The 16,026-nt window shown below is 34.3% G+C and overlaps 1 protein-coding gene across 1 annotated transcript in view; it reads left to right on the top strand.

Moving 5' to 3' along the window:
• Positions 1-2,489: 2,489 nt before the first annotated feature.
• LOC115416876 (RNA-binding protein with multiple splicing-like) overlaps positions 2,490-16,026 on the top strand; it is a gene marked incomplete at its 5' end in the record, with an annotated part of 44,500 nt that continues 30,963 nt past the window's right edge. Inside the window, 2 exon segments of the mRNA XM_030130753.1 lie at positions 2,490-2,528; positions 10,353-10,415. Coding sequence (XP_029986613.1) covers positions 2,490-2,528; positions 10,353-10,415 — 102 coding nt within the window.

The following is a 16,026-nucleotide window of genomic DNA, read 5'->3' as shown; positions in this document are numbered from 1 at the left end:
TTTAGATCAGGGGTCTCAAACTCATTTTCTTTCAGGTCCCACATTCAGCCCAATTTGATCTCCAGTGGGCCAGACCAGTAAAATAATAAATAACTCATAAATAATGACAACTCCAAATTTTTGTGTTTGTTTTAGTGCAAAAAACACATTAAATTATGAAAATACTAATTTTATAAACTATCCAAACAAAAAAGATGTGAATAACCTGAAAAAACTGAAATTTCTTAAGAAAAATAAGCGCAATTTTAACCCTCCGGTATCCGGGTGAGCCTTTTAGGCACACTTTGCACTTCGTTTTAAAAAACTTCATATGATTTTTCACAATTTAAATAAGGTTAGAATTCAAAAGTTGTTCATTTTTGCATGATCTTTAAAATCTGCCCACCAACTAAAAATTGCACATTGTAAACAAAAGAAAATTACAAGACTAGCATCTGTCTCCCAAGTGTGCCTAAAACGCACGATTTCCTCTATTTGATTTGTATGATTAGGGCTGACCTTGATTTACAAAAATAAAATCAAATTGGACCAGAAAAATCAATCAATATAAATATTTAATACTTTGATTTATAGGTGTGCATTTTTGGCACACTTGGTGACAGATGCTAGTATTTTTGAACATTTGACCTAGCACCAAAAATAATAATGCAAATTAACCAATGTTGGAGTTAATCATTGACATATGCCAGGATGAAAAAATCAAGTAATATGTGATCCACTTTTTGTAGTATATTGAAAAAAAATAATTTTTAGTGTTTTTTGCATCCAAAAAAATGGTTTGTTTAGATTACAAACACGGCATTTAAAGGGTTAAAAATGTGACAGTTATTGAGTATTTGGTATTTTATTTACAGCTCAAGTTGATGAAATAGAAAAAAGTGTAAAAGAATTAAAAACAAACTATATGAAATTTTTTTTTGACTTATTCCACAAGTGTGCCAAAAAGGCACACTTGGTGCTTAGTAAAGGCCTTGCTGGATAGTATGGTTAACCATACTGTGCCTCAACTTATCATTTCTACATGTGCATTATGGATCATATCTACAAAGACATTAAACACTTAATAACAGGCAGAAAATGGTTAAAATTGTGCTGGATTTTCTTTAGACATTTCCAGTTGTTCATATTTGTTCAGGTTATTCACATTTTATTGTTACAGGATAGTTTGTAAATGTAAATATTTTCATAATGTAATGTTATTTTTTGCACTAAAACAGACAAAAATTTGAAGTTTATCGGCATAATGTAATATTTTTTTCACATCAAACCGAGAACAAAATATGGAATCATTATTTTTTTGTAGGTTATTATGCTATTATTTTACTTGACATCATATAGGTCTGTACGTGGAACCTGAACTAAAATGAGTTCGACGGCCTTGACTATGGAATCCAAACTCATCCCACAGGCCGGATTGGAACCTTTGGCAGCCGCATTTGGCCCCCGGGCCGCATGTTTGAGACCCCTGTTTTAGATGTTTACCGACTGATAACATGTCAGAATTAATGAAAGTGTTTTAGTTTTGCTGTAAAAGTACTTGTTATACCATAAAAATGACACCATCGCCACAAGATAATAAGATACTAAGTCAAGAAATATACAGGGTGGGGAAGCAAAATTTACAATATTTTGAGGCAGAGATTGAAAGACAGTGTATGACCAGTTAGTTTATTGAAAGTCATGAGAATTTATTTGCCACAAGAAAATGTACATAATAGAAAATGTTTTTATTCTATGTATCCTCCTTCTTTCTCAATAACTGCCTTCACACGCTTCCTGAAACTTGCGCAAGTGTTCCTCAAATATTCGGGTGACGACTTCTCCCATTCTTCTTTAATAGTATCTTCCAGACTTTCTCGTAATAGTTTTGCTCATAGTCATTCTCTTCTTTCCATTCTAAACAGTCTTTATGGACACTCCAACTATTTTTGAAATCTCCTTTGGTGTGACGAGTGCATTCAGCAAATCACACACTCTTTGACGTTTGCTTTCCTGATTACTCATATGGGCAAAAGTTTCTGAAAAGGTATGGATAATAGTGTTAGGTATGATTATGACATCAATATATGTTTGGTTTCAAAACAATTGACACAGTGCCTGCTGAGAAAAAACAACTAATGTTCATTGTAAATTTTGCTTCCCCACCCTGTAAAAGTATATAAAGGTTACCATGTATTTGTCACTATCTTGTTTTATTTTAGTTCAGTTTCCAGATTTGTCCTTATTCTTCATTCTTTTCTGTCTTTATGCTGAATTGTCATGGTTACATTAGCTTAGCATCTGGAAATGTACCAAGAAACCACTTTGATTTGTTATACAATTATAATAATTTACTGTGGTTTTCCCAAGAAACTCAGTAATGTTTATTTTGAACTTAAGGAGTATTTATGAGTGTCTTATAAAGGGTTAAAGTGACTGGAATATCTGCTCATTTACTTTCAAATTAAGTCTGTTTTCCTTGTTAATTGCCTGTTTTGCTTTTGTTTCAGGGCTATGAAGGCTCCTTGATAAAACTCACCTCTAAACAGGTACGCTGCAGACACACACTGAACACTATGTTTCACAGCAAAGACACTAAAGTGAATGAAGGCGTCAGTCAGCCGTTCGTCCTGCTTTTACTGTTTGCATTGCACTATTTCTTGCACATCAACACCTTTAATTCTTTTTCGTCTCTCCTTACTCCTTCCCCCCCCCTTGGTGTTATTGGGCTGTTGACTATGAAGGATTAGCACCTTTCATCAGGAAGTACCTGGAATAGAAAGAAAAGAAAAAAGTTTACTGGCAGGGGGGATAGGAAAAAGTGTTGCACCAACTTGCCTTTGGCAATCAGATACTCTTCTTATAGTCACAGTCAGTCAACTCCGGTGGGATGTACAGAGATGGGAGGGGAGACAGAGAAGAATTTTGAGGTGTCAAAGGAAGCATTTTGACAAGAGCAGAACTGACGTTTAGTTTAGCCTCCAGGGGTTCAGGACTGAAAATGAGCTCAGCTGGCAGGTGTCCATGTTCAGAGTTAAGCAATTTAGCTTCATGTCAGTGTACTTATTAGCACATTACGCCATATCCCATAAAGACATGACACGCTCATTAGAAGGGTTTAGCCGAATTAGATCCAATATGCTCAAAGTAAAACCTTAAAAACTAAGAACAAAGGAAAGCTTTTTTCTAGAAGTGAAATTCTTTGCAACAAGTAAAATCCCTTTGCACGGTTTGGGAATTTTCTTCTTCATTTATTTCTTTTTTTCTTTTTTTTTGTGTGTTAGGAAGTAGTGCCAAAAGCTTTAAAAACTAATTATCATCTGTTTCAGTAAACCTCATATTTTCAAATCATCCAGTTCAGTTTAGTGTGGTTATCTTTAGCGACTGCTCAGATTAATGCGTTGCTTCTGACTAACGCTGCTACTATTTTTGCTGCAGGCATTTTTAAATAATGACCAGTCTAAAAAAGCATTTGACGTAATATCATAATTATGTTTTTATTAGTGTGCAATCAGCTTAACCCATAGAGACCTAGTGATACTATTATGGCACGTCCCAAATGAATTTTTCTCGACATTTAACCTTTGTTAAGTGATTTATTGTATCATTTATTATAATATTATCCTCTGTACTTTATATTTTTCAGTGAAAATCAGGTATTTTCTTGTATTTAATTTACTGATCATGTAGGTGTTCATAAAAGCTCAGATTAAAGTTGCGGGTATTATATCAGAAACGGAGGAAAATGAACAAAAAGTGACTTTTTCAGCAAATATATCATTAACCCATAGAGACCCAGTGATACTTTCATGGCAGTTCCCAAATGAATTTTTTTTCTAGATTTAACCTTTAAGTGATTTATTACCATTTATTATAATATTACCCTCTGAATTTAGCATTTTTTAAGGGATAGTCAGGTATTATCCTCTATTTTATTAACTGATCATGTAGATGTTCATAAAAGCTCAGATTAAAGTTGAGGGTTATTATATCAGAAATAGAAAAAAATGAACAAAAAGTGACTTTCTCAGCAAATATATCATTAACCCATAAAGACCCAGTGTTACTTTTAGTAGTACCAAAATGATTTTTTTTTTCTCTGTATTTAACCCTTTCATGCACAGTGGTCACTCCAGTGGACAGTTGTTCTCTTGTATATTCATGGGTTTTGTTGTTTTAGTTCCATATCAGACAACACAGTGGACACTCGTGCATCATCCCAAACACTTCAATTCATACAATTACTGTAACTTTGCTGTTCTTGATAAACCTGATCTGCAGTAATATGTTTTAGTGTAAATCAATTGCTAATTGTTATTAGACTGTAATTAACAGTTTTCTGGGGAAAAAAAGGTTTTTTTTGGGGGGTTTCTTTTGCATATCTTCCTGAAACCCAGCAATACATTTTGTCCTCTGTAGGGGACATAAGTTTGACAGTTTCAGTTTAAAAATTCTGTCTATTGCGAAGGACATTCCATTAAAAAATCAATCAATCAATAAAAATAATTCCAAAAATGTATCTGAAAAAACTATTGCATTATGCAGTTTCCAATTAAGACAATTTTTTTTAAGTAAAAAAGCTAAAACTGTCAATTTCTTGGGTCTCAGGAAGATATTATCTCCATGAAATAAGTAATAACTAATATTAAAGTATGATAAAATTTGGGAAAACTAGCAATTTAGCAATTAGTGGCATTAAAAATGTTTTTATTTCATAGTTTTCACACAGTTTATCACTTTCTGATAATGATTTTTTTTTTAAATAAATGTTTATTTGCTTCAAAATTTAAATGCATGGTGTCCAGATGAGTGGACATTTTTGTAACTCCACGAAAAATAGGTTCATAAAAAAAAAAAAAAAAAATCAATTGCATTTTTTTTTCATGCTTAGAGGAATAAAATCACTCAAAAAAAAAAAAAATTGACTAAAGTTCTCATAGTTCATGCATGAAAGGGTTAACCTTTCTTAAGTAATTTGTTACCATTTATTGTAATATTACCCAGCGAAAACCAGGTATTTTCCTATATTTAATTCACTGATCATAAAAGCTCAGATTAGAGTTGAGGTTTATTATATCAGAAACAGAGAAAACTGAAAAAAGTGACTTTCAGTAAAATATGTCATTAACTGAACATTAAAACAACCATTTCCATCCACTGTCATTGATCCAACTCCATGGGTTTTACTGGTAAATCAGTGTTGTAGAAGATGACAGTGTTTCCATGGTAACTACAGAGCCTCTGAACGTCCAAATGGGTCATATCTGATGACCATGAAAAGATGACAAACTGTATTTTACACCAATTATTTACATGTATTAATCGGATTAGTGGTTAAGAAGTTATTAAACATTTTAGATCAGTGGATGGTTTTGATCAGCAGTGGCTGTTTGGGTCTTTATGGGCTAAAATAAGAATTATTGTGTTTTTGTTGCCTCACAGTGAGCTTATTATATGTGTCGTTGCTTCCATGGAGTCTGCCATGTTTCTGCAGTAGCTGATACTACGACAGGATGATAAAATATCCGGTATTACAACACATACTGTGGACTGATGTGAGCAAATGATTCCTCATCCTAATCTGTGGAAAAATAACATCGCATCCACTTCAAATGGAAAACAGTTACAGGATGTTCTATTTCTTCTACTGTTTACTTAACCCTTGAAGACCCAAACAGCCACCATCGTCCAAAACCATCTACTGATCTAAACTATTTAATAAGTTCTGAACCACTAAACCTATTAATATGTTGAAATAATTGGTGTAAAATACAGTTTGTCATCTTTTCATTGTCATCAGATATGACTCATATGGACGTTCAGAGGCTCCGTAGTTACCATGGAAACACCGTCATCTTCTACAACATTGAGTCACCAGTAAAACCCATGGAGTTGGATCAATGACAGTGGATGGACACACTTGTTTTTACATTCAGTTAGCAGTATTTTTGCGGAAAAACTAACCTTTTCATCAGTTTTCTCTGTTTTTGACATAATAACCCTTAACTTTAATCTGAGCTTTTATGAACATCTACATGATCAGTAAATTAAATACAAGAAAATACCGGAATTTCACTGGATAATATGACAATAAATGATGATAAATTACTTAAGGAAGGTTAAATATAGAGGAAAAATTCATTTGGGAGCTGCCATAAAAGTAACACTGGGTCTTTACGGGTTAATCTTTGGTATTGGTGTGATTGGGCCTTTTTCGGAAAAAAAAAAAAAAGTGTTTTGCTATTATGAAACATAATTTTAGCTGCTTAGAGCATAATACAGTGTACATCACTGTGATAAAAAGTGAAACTAATAATCATGAGTATATGTATTTTTGGACATATGTATTTTAACCCAGTGCTGGAAAAATGTGAAGATGACCATTAACCCATAAAGACCCAAGCAGCTACTGGAAACCAAAATCATCTACGGATCTAAAATGTTTAATAAGTTCCGAACCACTAAACCTATTAATATGTTGAAATAATTGGTGTAAAATACAGTTTGTCGTCTTTTCATGGTCATCAGATGTGACTCAGATGGACGTTCTGAAGCTCCATAGTTACCATGGAAACACTGTCATCTTCTGCAACATTGATTCACCAGTAAAACCCATAGAGTTGGATCAATGACAGTGGATGGACGCACTTGGTTTTAAATTCTGATATTGAAAGTCAGTCAAAAAGTCAGTTTTTGTGCAGTTTTCTGTATTTTGATATAATAACCCTTGAATCTACTGTGGGTTTTCATGAACGTCTAAATTAAATATAGGAAAATACAGGATTTACACATGGAAAATGCAAAAATACTGAAAATACTATTGTAATAAATGGTGATAAATCATTTAAGAAAAGTTAAATAGAGAGAAAAATTCATTTGGAAACTGCCACAAAATTCGCACTAGGTCTTTGTGGGTTAAAAGTGCTTGAATTTAACCTTGAAAATGTGTAAATAGATGCCTAATTCCAATGCGATCCCTCTCAAAGACCACCATTCTTATTTTGGGAAGTTAATCCTGTAAAGCCTGAACCATTAAATCATTGACAGAAAATTCCAGTTCTTTGAAATTGGAGCCTTTATTGGTCCTTCTGAACAACCCCCCAGATTTGTTTTTTCAAATATCAATTTTCATGTATGAGTTTCAATTTTGTATCATATTTGATACATCAGGTCTCAATGCTCAAATATTAATATTTTTGAACAAACAAAAACATAATAGAACACAAACATGTCTAACAAATTGGTAATTCTTTTTCAAAACTGGTAAAGTTCTGCCTCCTTCCTCATTAGTAGTCGCTTTTCCATTGACTTTTCAATTGCGCAAATATAACTTGCGCATAAAAATTTACCTAATGGAAAAATCGCAATTTTGCCAAGTCTCATTTTTCGATTAAAAGTTTTTGCGCTGGGAAGAGGTGGTTTTTCGGGCGTAGTGCAAATGGTATATCATGCAAAACTGCGATGGAAAGACCTTTCTTCGCAACTAGAGTCAGGTGAATTAAAATACCGGATGCTGACAGACGTTACAACAAGCAAAGAAGAAGAAACATGTCGCGGTATGTGTGGACACACCAGGAAACCCAATTATTTTTAAATTTAGTACGAGATAGAGGTGTAATTTAACCTAATATAGTGCATGTTCCGTGTCCATCCGGTGTCCGTCCGTCCGATCGATGTTGCAGCACAGGAGGGCGTTTGTACGGGTTTTCCTCAGCCTTCACAGGCCCGATCGCCGCCAAACTGGCCGAATGAATAGAAACATTACCTGACTATCTACTAGACACAATTTTATGTCCGTATTCAAATGTTGTGAGGTATGCTGGGCCATTTTAACAGGGTCCCAGCTTACGACAGACCTGGTCCCAGCTCACCTCGAAGCGAGTCTGACCTCACCACAGATCTTCACAGGCCCGATCGCCGCCAAACTCGCCAAATGAATAGAAACATTACCTGAGTATCTACTACGCACAATTTTATGTCCACATTGAAATGTTGTGATGTATGCTGGGCCATTTTAGCCTCTCATGCTATCATACAATGGTACCACGGGTACAATACCGCTAGTAATAAAAATAATGAATATATCTGTAAATCAACACCATATTTACGTTCGTTGCCACGTTTATGGAATGACCTCTCGTGTCATCTTGCGATAATAACTAAACAAATCATCACATTTGTGATTTAATGGAAAAACCGACATTACGCACTTCTCTTTTTTCGACATTTCGTAAATATTGGTAACATTTTGAGCAGATGTCCAATGGAAAAGCCACTAATGACCATCTTGTAGTGTCACTGGAAAGGCCTCTGGTGAACGAATTCCTCCCCCCTGGTGGATTATCTGTGTATTGTATGTATCTAATTGTATACATTAGGTTTTTTAAGACAAAAAATATGACACTCATCATGTAGAGGGCTTCAAAACTCATGTATATCAAATATGATACGGTTGGCATTATAGGGTTAAGTCCCAGTATGCACACCAGACTTCGACTATTTTCTGACAATAATATCCTTACACACTAGTCATCCGATATCTGACTAATGTTTACACTATTCCAGATTCAGTCCTGCTAAAGTGTAGCATGTGGTCTGTACATGTTAATGAATAAGTGTGTTTCTGTTAGGGGTGTAAGAAGATATCGGTTCTGCAATATATCGTGATATTTCATTTCACAATATTGTGTTGATATTACAAAGTACTGTATCTATATTTTCGGAATTTATTCAAATGCAGATATTGTGGAGGTTCATTTTTGTTTTATTGTTTTAATTTTTGGTTTATATTTTATATCTATGTTATTTAACACTCTTTTATTAAATAATGTTAATCCCTTTGTTGGGATTGCACAAAAATAATGTTATGATGTTAGTTGTTAGCTAATAGAATATGAACATTTGAGCGGGATCTTAAACTGTAATGTCTGTAAAACATAATTTAAGTTTTAACACAGGAAAATTTTGTGATATAGCATTAGATCCTGTTGTGATCAAATAAAAATGTGTTTAGTATTTGTGCAGATTTCTGGTGTAATTCAATTCTTCAAGGAAATAATCATTTAAAAAAAGAAACAAACAAAAAAATTGCCTTTTTAACAGTATCATGATATATTGTGATATATCGTATTGTGATCCTCGTATTGTGATTTGTATCATATCACCAGATTCTTGCCGATACACACCTCCTAGTTTCTGTGCACTTTGGACTTTACAAACTCCACCCTGTCCCACAACTGTTATTATTATTATTATTCCCGTTTTCTACACAAACTGATCTCACAAAGTGCTCGTTGTGACCGTCGTCGTGAGCAACGCCAATGACAATCGTCCCATAAATCAATCGATCTATTCCTCCGCAGTCAAAGAACACACAGTCATCTCCATATATAGCAAGAGGCAGAACTCAGACCCTTTCTATTTATTCCAGCTACACTTCTTCCTCCTGACGTCTTCACTCGCTCTTTTTTTTTTTTTTTTTTTTTCCTTTTCCTTTCGGTTGTACAAAATTCCCATAACCCTACACTGCTTTTTCAGATCAGTCGCAGCAGCAGCAGCGTGACCCCTCGGGAGAAACATGTTCAGAGAATTCACTTTCTCCTCACACAGCGATGATGGTGTTTTTTTTTTTTTTTTTTGTGTTTTTTTTTTCCCCATATCTGCAGCACTGGTTAGGAAACAGACAGCTTCCAACTCCATCTTTGTACTTTCTTTGCTTTGCTTCACCTTTTACTGCAGCGGACAGCGGCTCCAAAGCGATGTCCTCTGAATATAAAACAAGTGCAGGTGAAATAGATGTGAAGGGAAATGTATTAACGGCTAACAGGCCTGTACAGGGAGGTCCTCCAAACCATTTTCAACATCACTCCCTTCCCTTGATTCTCTTTCTTTTGATTTTTTAGTCTCACCTTCAACCTTTTCTTCCCTCTTTCTTCTTCTTTTTCTCTTGTTTTTTCCTCCCGGGACCCCCCACCCCCACCCCCCCCCATCCCACCTCCCACCCCCTCCCTTTGTGTCCTTTTCCTCTCTTCATTTCTTTCCCTTTTTCAGCTTTTTTTTTCTCCCTCTCTATCTCCTAGTACTTTCCCTCTCCCACGTTGCCCTTTTTTGGGCATAGGGGAGCCGAACCATGAACTCTGCTTGTAAAATGTAAGCGTCCAAGCTGCGTTTCACCCCCCTCTTTTCTCTTTTCTCTTGCTTTTTATAAACAGAAGCGAGAAAAGTGAAAGAGAGCAGGCAGGGTGGTTATGATAGAAGAAGTGAAATAATGAAATAAAAGCAACATGTCTATGTCACTCAGACAGAAATGCCGACTCAGTTTTCTGCCTTAAACCATGTTTCTTTCTTTTTCTTCTGTCTTCTTGTCTCCCCAGCCAGTGGGGTTTGTCAGCTTTGACAGTCGATCAGAGGCGGAGGCTGCTAAGAATGCCTTGAACGTAAGTGTCATGCCCTCTCCACGCTCCTTGCAACAACCAGCTCAGCGCTAGCGTATCCTGTGATGTCTAGGATTTGCATCTTTCCTTTGCCTTATGTGCATTCGGTATCAGGGAGATCCAGACTGTTCCTACAGTTTCTATCGCATTTAGAAAACCGTAAAAAGGCAGGAAAGATGAGCTAAAGCACAGCCTCTAAACAAGTGGTTCTCAGACTTTTTACAGTGGAGTACCCCATGAAATGTACTTTTTTTTTTAAGCAAAGTACCCTCAATTCTTGCTTCAGCGTTACTGATTGAAAAAATGAGGTAAAATTTTTTCCTGTACCAAAGGTGTCTGTTTTTATTTTCGAAACTTTGTAAACGTCACATATTTAACCCTCTGGTATCCCGTCCAGCAAGGCCCTTACTAAGCACCAAGTGTGCCTTTTTCGCACACTTGTGGAATAATGCCAAAAAAAATTTCATACAGTTTGTTTTTAATTCTTTTACACTTTTTTTCTATTTCATCAACTTGAGCCGTAAATAAAAATACCAAATACTCAATAATTGTCATATTTTTTACCCTTTAAATGCCGTGTTTGTAATGTAAACAAACCTTTTTTTTTTGGGATGCAAAAAACCAAAAAAAAAAAATTATTTTTTTCAGTATACTACATAAAAAGTGGATTACATATTATTTGATTTTTGCAGCCTGTCATATGTCAGTGATTAACTCCAAAATTGGTTAATTTGCATTATTGTTTTTGGCGCTGGGTCAAATGTTCAAAAATACTAGCATCTGTCACCAAGTGTGCGTAAAATGCACACCTACAAATCAAACTATTAAATATTATATATTGATTTGTTTTTCTGCTCTAATTTGATTTTATTTTTGTGAATCAAGGTCAGCCCTAATCGTACATATCAAATGGAAGAAATAGTGCGTTTTTGGCACACTTGGGAGACAGATGCTAGTCTTGTAATTTTCTTTTGTTTACAATGTGCACATTTTAGTTGGTGGCAGAATTTTAAAGATCATGCAAAAATGAACAACTTTTGAATTCTGACTTTATTTAAATTGTGAAAAATCATATGAAGTTTTTTAAAACGAAGTGCAAAGTGTGCCTAAAAGGCTCACCCGGATACCAGAGGGATAACCAGTTTTTGTGGTCAATGGTCAAAACCAGCTGGATTAACCCTTTAAAGAACACTCATAAAAATACTCAATATTAGTCTGTTATTGCAAGACAAAACAAGACTTTATTACTTTTGTGAAAATTTTCAAAAATTTTTACTGTCATGTAAAAAAATCAAGATTAATGAAGTTGCCATATTTGGTTCCTTGACCATAAGTGGCAAAAAATATCCAAGAAGCATACATAAAATATACATAAAACTAGGGCTGCCAAAATGAATGTGTTAACACAGATTAATCCATCATCATGATTAAACTGATTAAAATTTTTAATGCAGTTAACCCATCTGGAGCACAGACTAACTGTGAATGTCTCTGCCAACGCATTTAGGTCAGTTTGTCCAAGTAGAGTTAGCGTCACACATGAACAAATGGGCAGTTGATCTGGTAGTGACAGGCAGCAGAACCAACCCATAAAGATGGAAGACACTAAACAGCATGTTGGTCCTCTGGATGGAAATATGAGGACAAAAAAACCAAGACGGAACAGTTTTAGCAAGCTGTTTTGTTGAAATGTTAAAGGTGTTTTATAAACACGTTAAGTGCATATATACATATATATTCCCTTCTTTCTTGAGTCTGTTTGCTCATGCAAAATGAAACGCGATTAATATAGATTAAAAATTAATGATGTTTAATCGTGATTAATGGAAATGAATCCACAGCAACCCTGTGATTAATGATTCAAAATTGTAATTGTTTAACATCACTAATAAAATCACAAGTAATGTGAAATGAACATGTATTTTAGACCAGTGGTTCTCAAGCTTTTTACAGTGGAGTACCCCCTGAAATATACTTTTTTTTAAGTACCCCCAACTCTCACTTCAGCATTATTGATTGAAAAAGATGAGGCAAAATTTCTTCCTCTGCCAATGGTGTCTGTTTATATTTTCAAAACTTTGTAAACAAACAACAGATATTTAATGTAATATATTAAAAATAACAGATTGTTATAAGTAAATGTGTGCAAAATATAAACTGAAAAGTCCCCTCTTCCATTGAAAAGAAAAATCAATGAACTGGTCATCCTATATTATAAAAGGGAAGTGGACTCTGTGTGTGTCTTGGGCATCACACAAAATCCATACAGAGCTGACAGCTACAGTTTGGCATATTTATGTATTTATGGTCAAGGAAGAGACTAGCGAAAGTGGCAAGTTGATAGGACCAGTATTTTAGGAGATATTTGTAATTTTGGAATAGAATAGCCTTACAATAGCAATGCCCAGAATCATTGAAGTGGGTTACCTAGCAACAGATAAACAATAGGGCCACGTTGCCATGGTGTCAGATATTATGTGCAGAAACAGACATGCCAGCTGAGAGGTTATTCAACTGAAAATACCAGTGGAATTTAACAAGAAAGTAAAGAAACGAACTGTATCAGAGGATCAAAAATGCACTAATTAATTAATAAATTAACCTTTCGTCAGCCAAAAATAATTACTTAATTACTCAAATAAACTCATCTTAAATAATATAACATAGAAATGTTCTTAAAACATTGGCAAAGTTTAAACAACATGATTGACAATAAAAGTTGAAGTGTCAGTTGTATATATGAATGTATTTTTCAGCATTAATTCTCATTATTTCTTTTGTATTCAGTACATGTTGACTTATTAAATGTATTTTTCCCAAATATTTCACATACCTCCTTTTGACAAAAACTGCTCTAACCACTTCTTGTGTTTTTCTTATTTTCTTTAAGCTTTGCTGTAGATCCTGCAAGGTCAAGCGCAGGAAAATTAGCTCTGCTTCCACATATAAATAGAAGATATTGATCTAGGGTTTAATTTTAATCTCACTTATTTGAGCTCGGTAGAAATCCTTGATGAGGCAAATACTCGCAGGGTTTTATTTCTTGAAACAAAAGTATAAGCTCTCACACAGCTTTGTTTTCCAGTTTTTGTGTAACATGTCTAGATATGAACCGGCCTTCTTGATTTTTTTTTTTATTGATCTCTTTGTCACAGAAAAAGCATCAGTTTTATCACCGCGATGCCAGCAGAATCTGTCAACTTTCAGATGTCGACATGTTGGTGTGCATCAAAGGCAGAGACAGAGAGTTGAAGAAAGGAGAGAAATTATCATCTTATTATGAGCCAACAATAGTCAGACTGTTTCCATAGAATCACTCAGAGGGGCTGAGAATTCAACAGCGCTCTTGTTTTTTCGGGGAAAGCTACGTCCCGGGGTCGTATGGAGATAAGCCAGATTTTTGCAAACATGTATCTGCATATTGAAATGTGGGAAAGACAGACTAAAAGCAAAGAAAGGATGGGATTTGATTCCTGTTGTAGTAACTCTCCTCGATTTCCATGTAACAGATGTAGATCCTCGCACTAAATTACAGTCATCCCTAAAAAATATCGTACTTGTGCATTAATATTTCTTAAAACATCTTACATTTAGCTTGATTTTAAAGGGCAAGCCATGAATTAAAGCACAGGTGTCAAACATGTGGCCCAGGCGCCAAATCTGGCCCGCCAAAGGGTCCAGTCTGGCCCTTAGGATGAATTTGTGAAATGCAAAAATTATAATAATAATAATAATAATAATAATAATAATAAAATATAATAATAATAAATTGCATTTGTAAAGCACTTTTCATTCAGCAGAATCTCAAAGTGCTACAGAGAGAAGACAGTCCAATAAAAAAATAAAAATACTGTATCAGGAATAAAAGACAAGGTGAAAATTACACAAATATATTAACAATCCTTTTAGTTCAGGTTCCACATTCAGACCAATTCAATCTCAAGTGGGCAGGACCAGTCAAATACTATCATAATAACATATAAATAATGACAACTCCAAATTTTTCTCTTTATAAATGTAAATATTTTCATGTATTTACACTAAAACAAAGATTAGTTTTGCAAAAAAAATGTGAATAACCTGAATAAATACGAACAAGCTGAAATGTCTTAAGAGAAGTAAGTGTAATTTTAACAATATTCTGTCTGTTATTAAATGTTTTGTGTATTTGTAGAGCCACTGTGATCTGTAAGTTATAATGTACATGTGTAAATGATAAACTGAGGCAGAATATTGTTAAAATTACACTTATTTTTTCAGTTTGTTCATGTTATTCACATCTTTTGAAAGGATGGTTTGTAGATGTAAATCTTTCATAATGTAAATTTACTTTTTATGCTCTAAAACAGTTTGGAGTTGACATTATTTATATATTATTATGTTATTATTTTACTGGTCCGGCCCACTTCAGGTCAAATTTAGCTGAATGTGGCCGCTGAACTAAAATGAGTTTGACACCCCCGAAAAAGGATCAACGTATAATATGTGTGATAAAATTTAATGATGTTTTTGATTTCTAATGTGTGAATTGATCATAACGTCCTTAATCTAAAGATCTAAAGAAAAATTCTAAGATATTTTTTCCCAAGTGTCTCAACACACTTCTAGCTAGCCTTAGCTTAATTATGGCGTTAGCTAGCACCAACACAAACCTCAAAAACCATACAAGCACACATGAATATTGCATACTTTACCTGTAAAAGGATGTGATTAAAATATAAAATATCATCCTTGTGCATTAATATTTCTTAAAACATCTTGCATTTAGCTTGATATTGAAGGGCAAACCATGAATTAAAGGATCAGTGTGTAATATATGTGATAAAATTTAATCATATTTTTGGTTTCTAATGTGGGAATTGATCATAACACGATCTAAAAATATAAAGATATTTTTCTCCAAGTGCCTCAACACATCTCTAGCTAGCCTTAGCTTAATTATGGTGTTAGCTAGCACCAACACAAACCTCAAAAAAACATACAAGCACACCTGAATATTGCATACTTTGTCTGTAAAAGGATGTGATATGTTTCCTGTCGTAGTAACTCTCCTCGATTTCCATTTAACAGATATAGATACACTAAATTAGTCATCCCTAAAAAAAATCATCCTTGTGCATTAATTCATTCATTAATTCATTCATTCATTATCTGAACCCGCTTTATCCTCACTAGGGTCACAGGGGTCGCTTGGAGCCTATCCCAGCTACTTACGGGCAAAGGAATTAATATTTCTTAAATATCTTACATTTAGCTTGATTTTAAAGGGCAAGCCATTAATTAAAAGACCAATGTGTAATATATGTGATGAAATGTAATGATATTTTTGATTTCTAATGTGTGAATTGATCATAACATCCTTAGTTTTCTTAATTGTCAAAAAAAATCTAATAATACTTTTCCCCAATTGCCTAAACACACCTCTAGCTAGCCTTAGCTAAATTATGGAGTTAGCTAGCACTAACACAAACCATAAAGAAGAAAAGCACTCGGAGAGCGCAGACCTCCACCAAGACAGATCTGGAAATGAATCTGGATCTGGAAATGGAAAAATATTATTGTGTTGCAAGGCCATTAAACTTGGACAATAGTTAGCATAAGTTAGCATAAGTGC

The sequence above is a fragment of the Sphaeramia orbicularis genome, unplaced genomic scaffold (assembly GCF_902148855.1).
Source record: "Sphaeramia orbicularis unplaced genomic scaffold, fSphaOr1.1, whole genome shotgun sequence".
Classification (NCBI taxonomy): Eukaryota; Metazoa; Chordata; class Actinopteri; order Kurtiformes; family Apogonidae; genus Sphaeramia; species Sphaeramia orbicularis.
The sequence above is the reverse complement of the archived record's forward strand: the minus strand, read 5'-3'. Positions and strand labels throughout refer to the sequence as shown.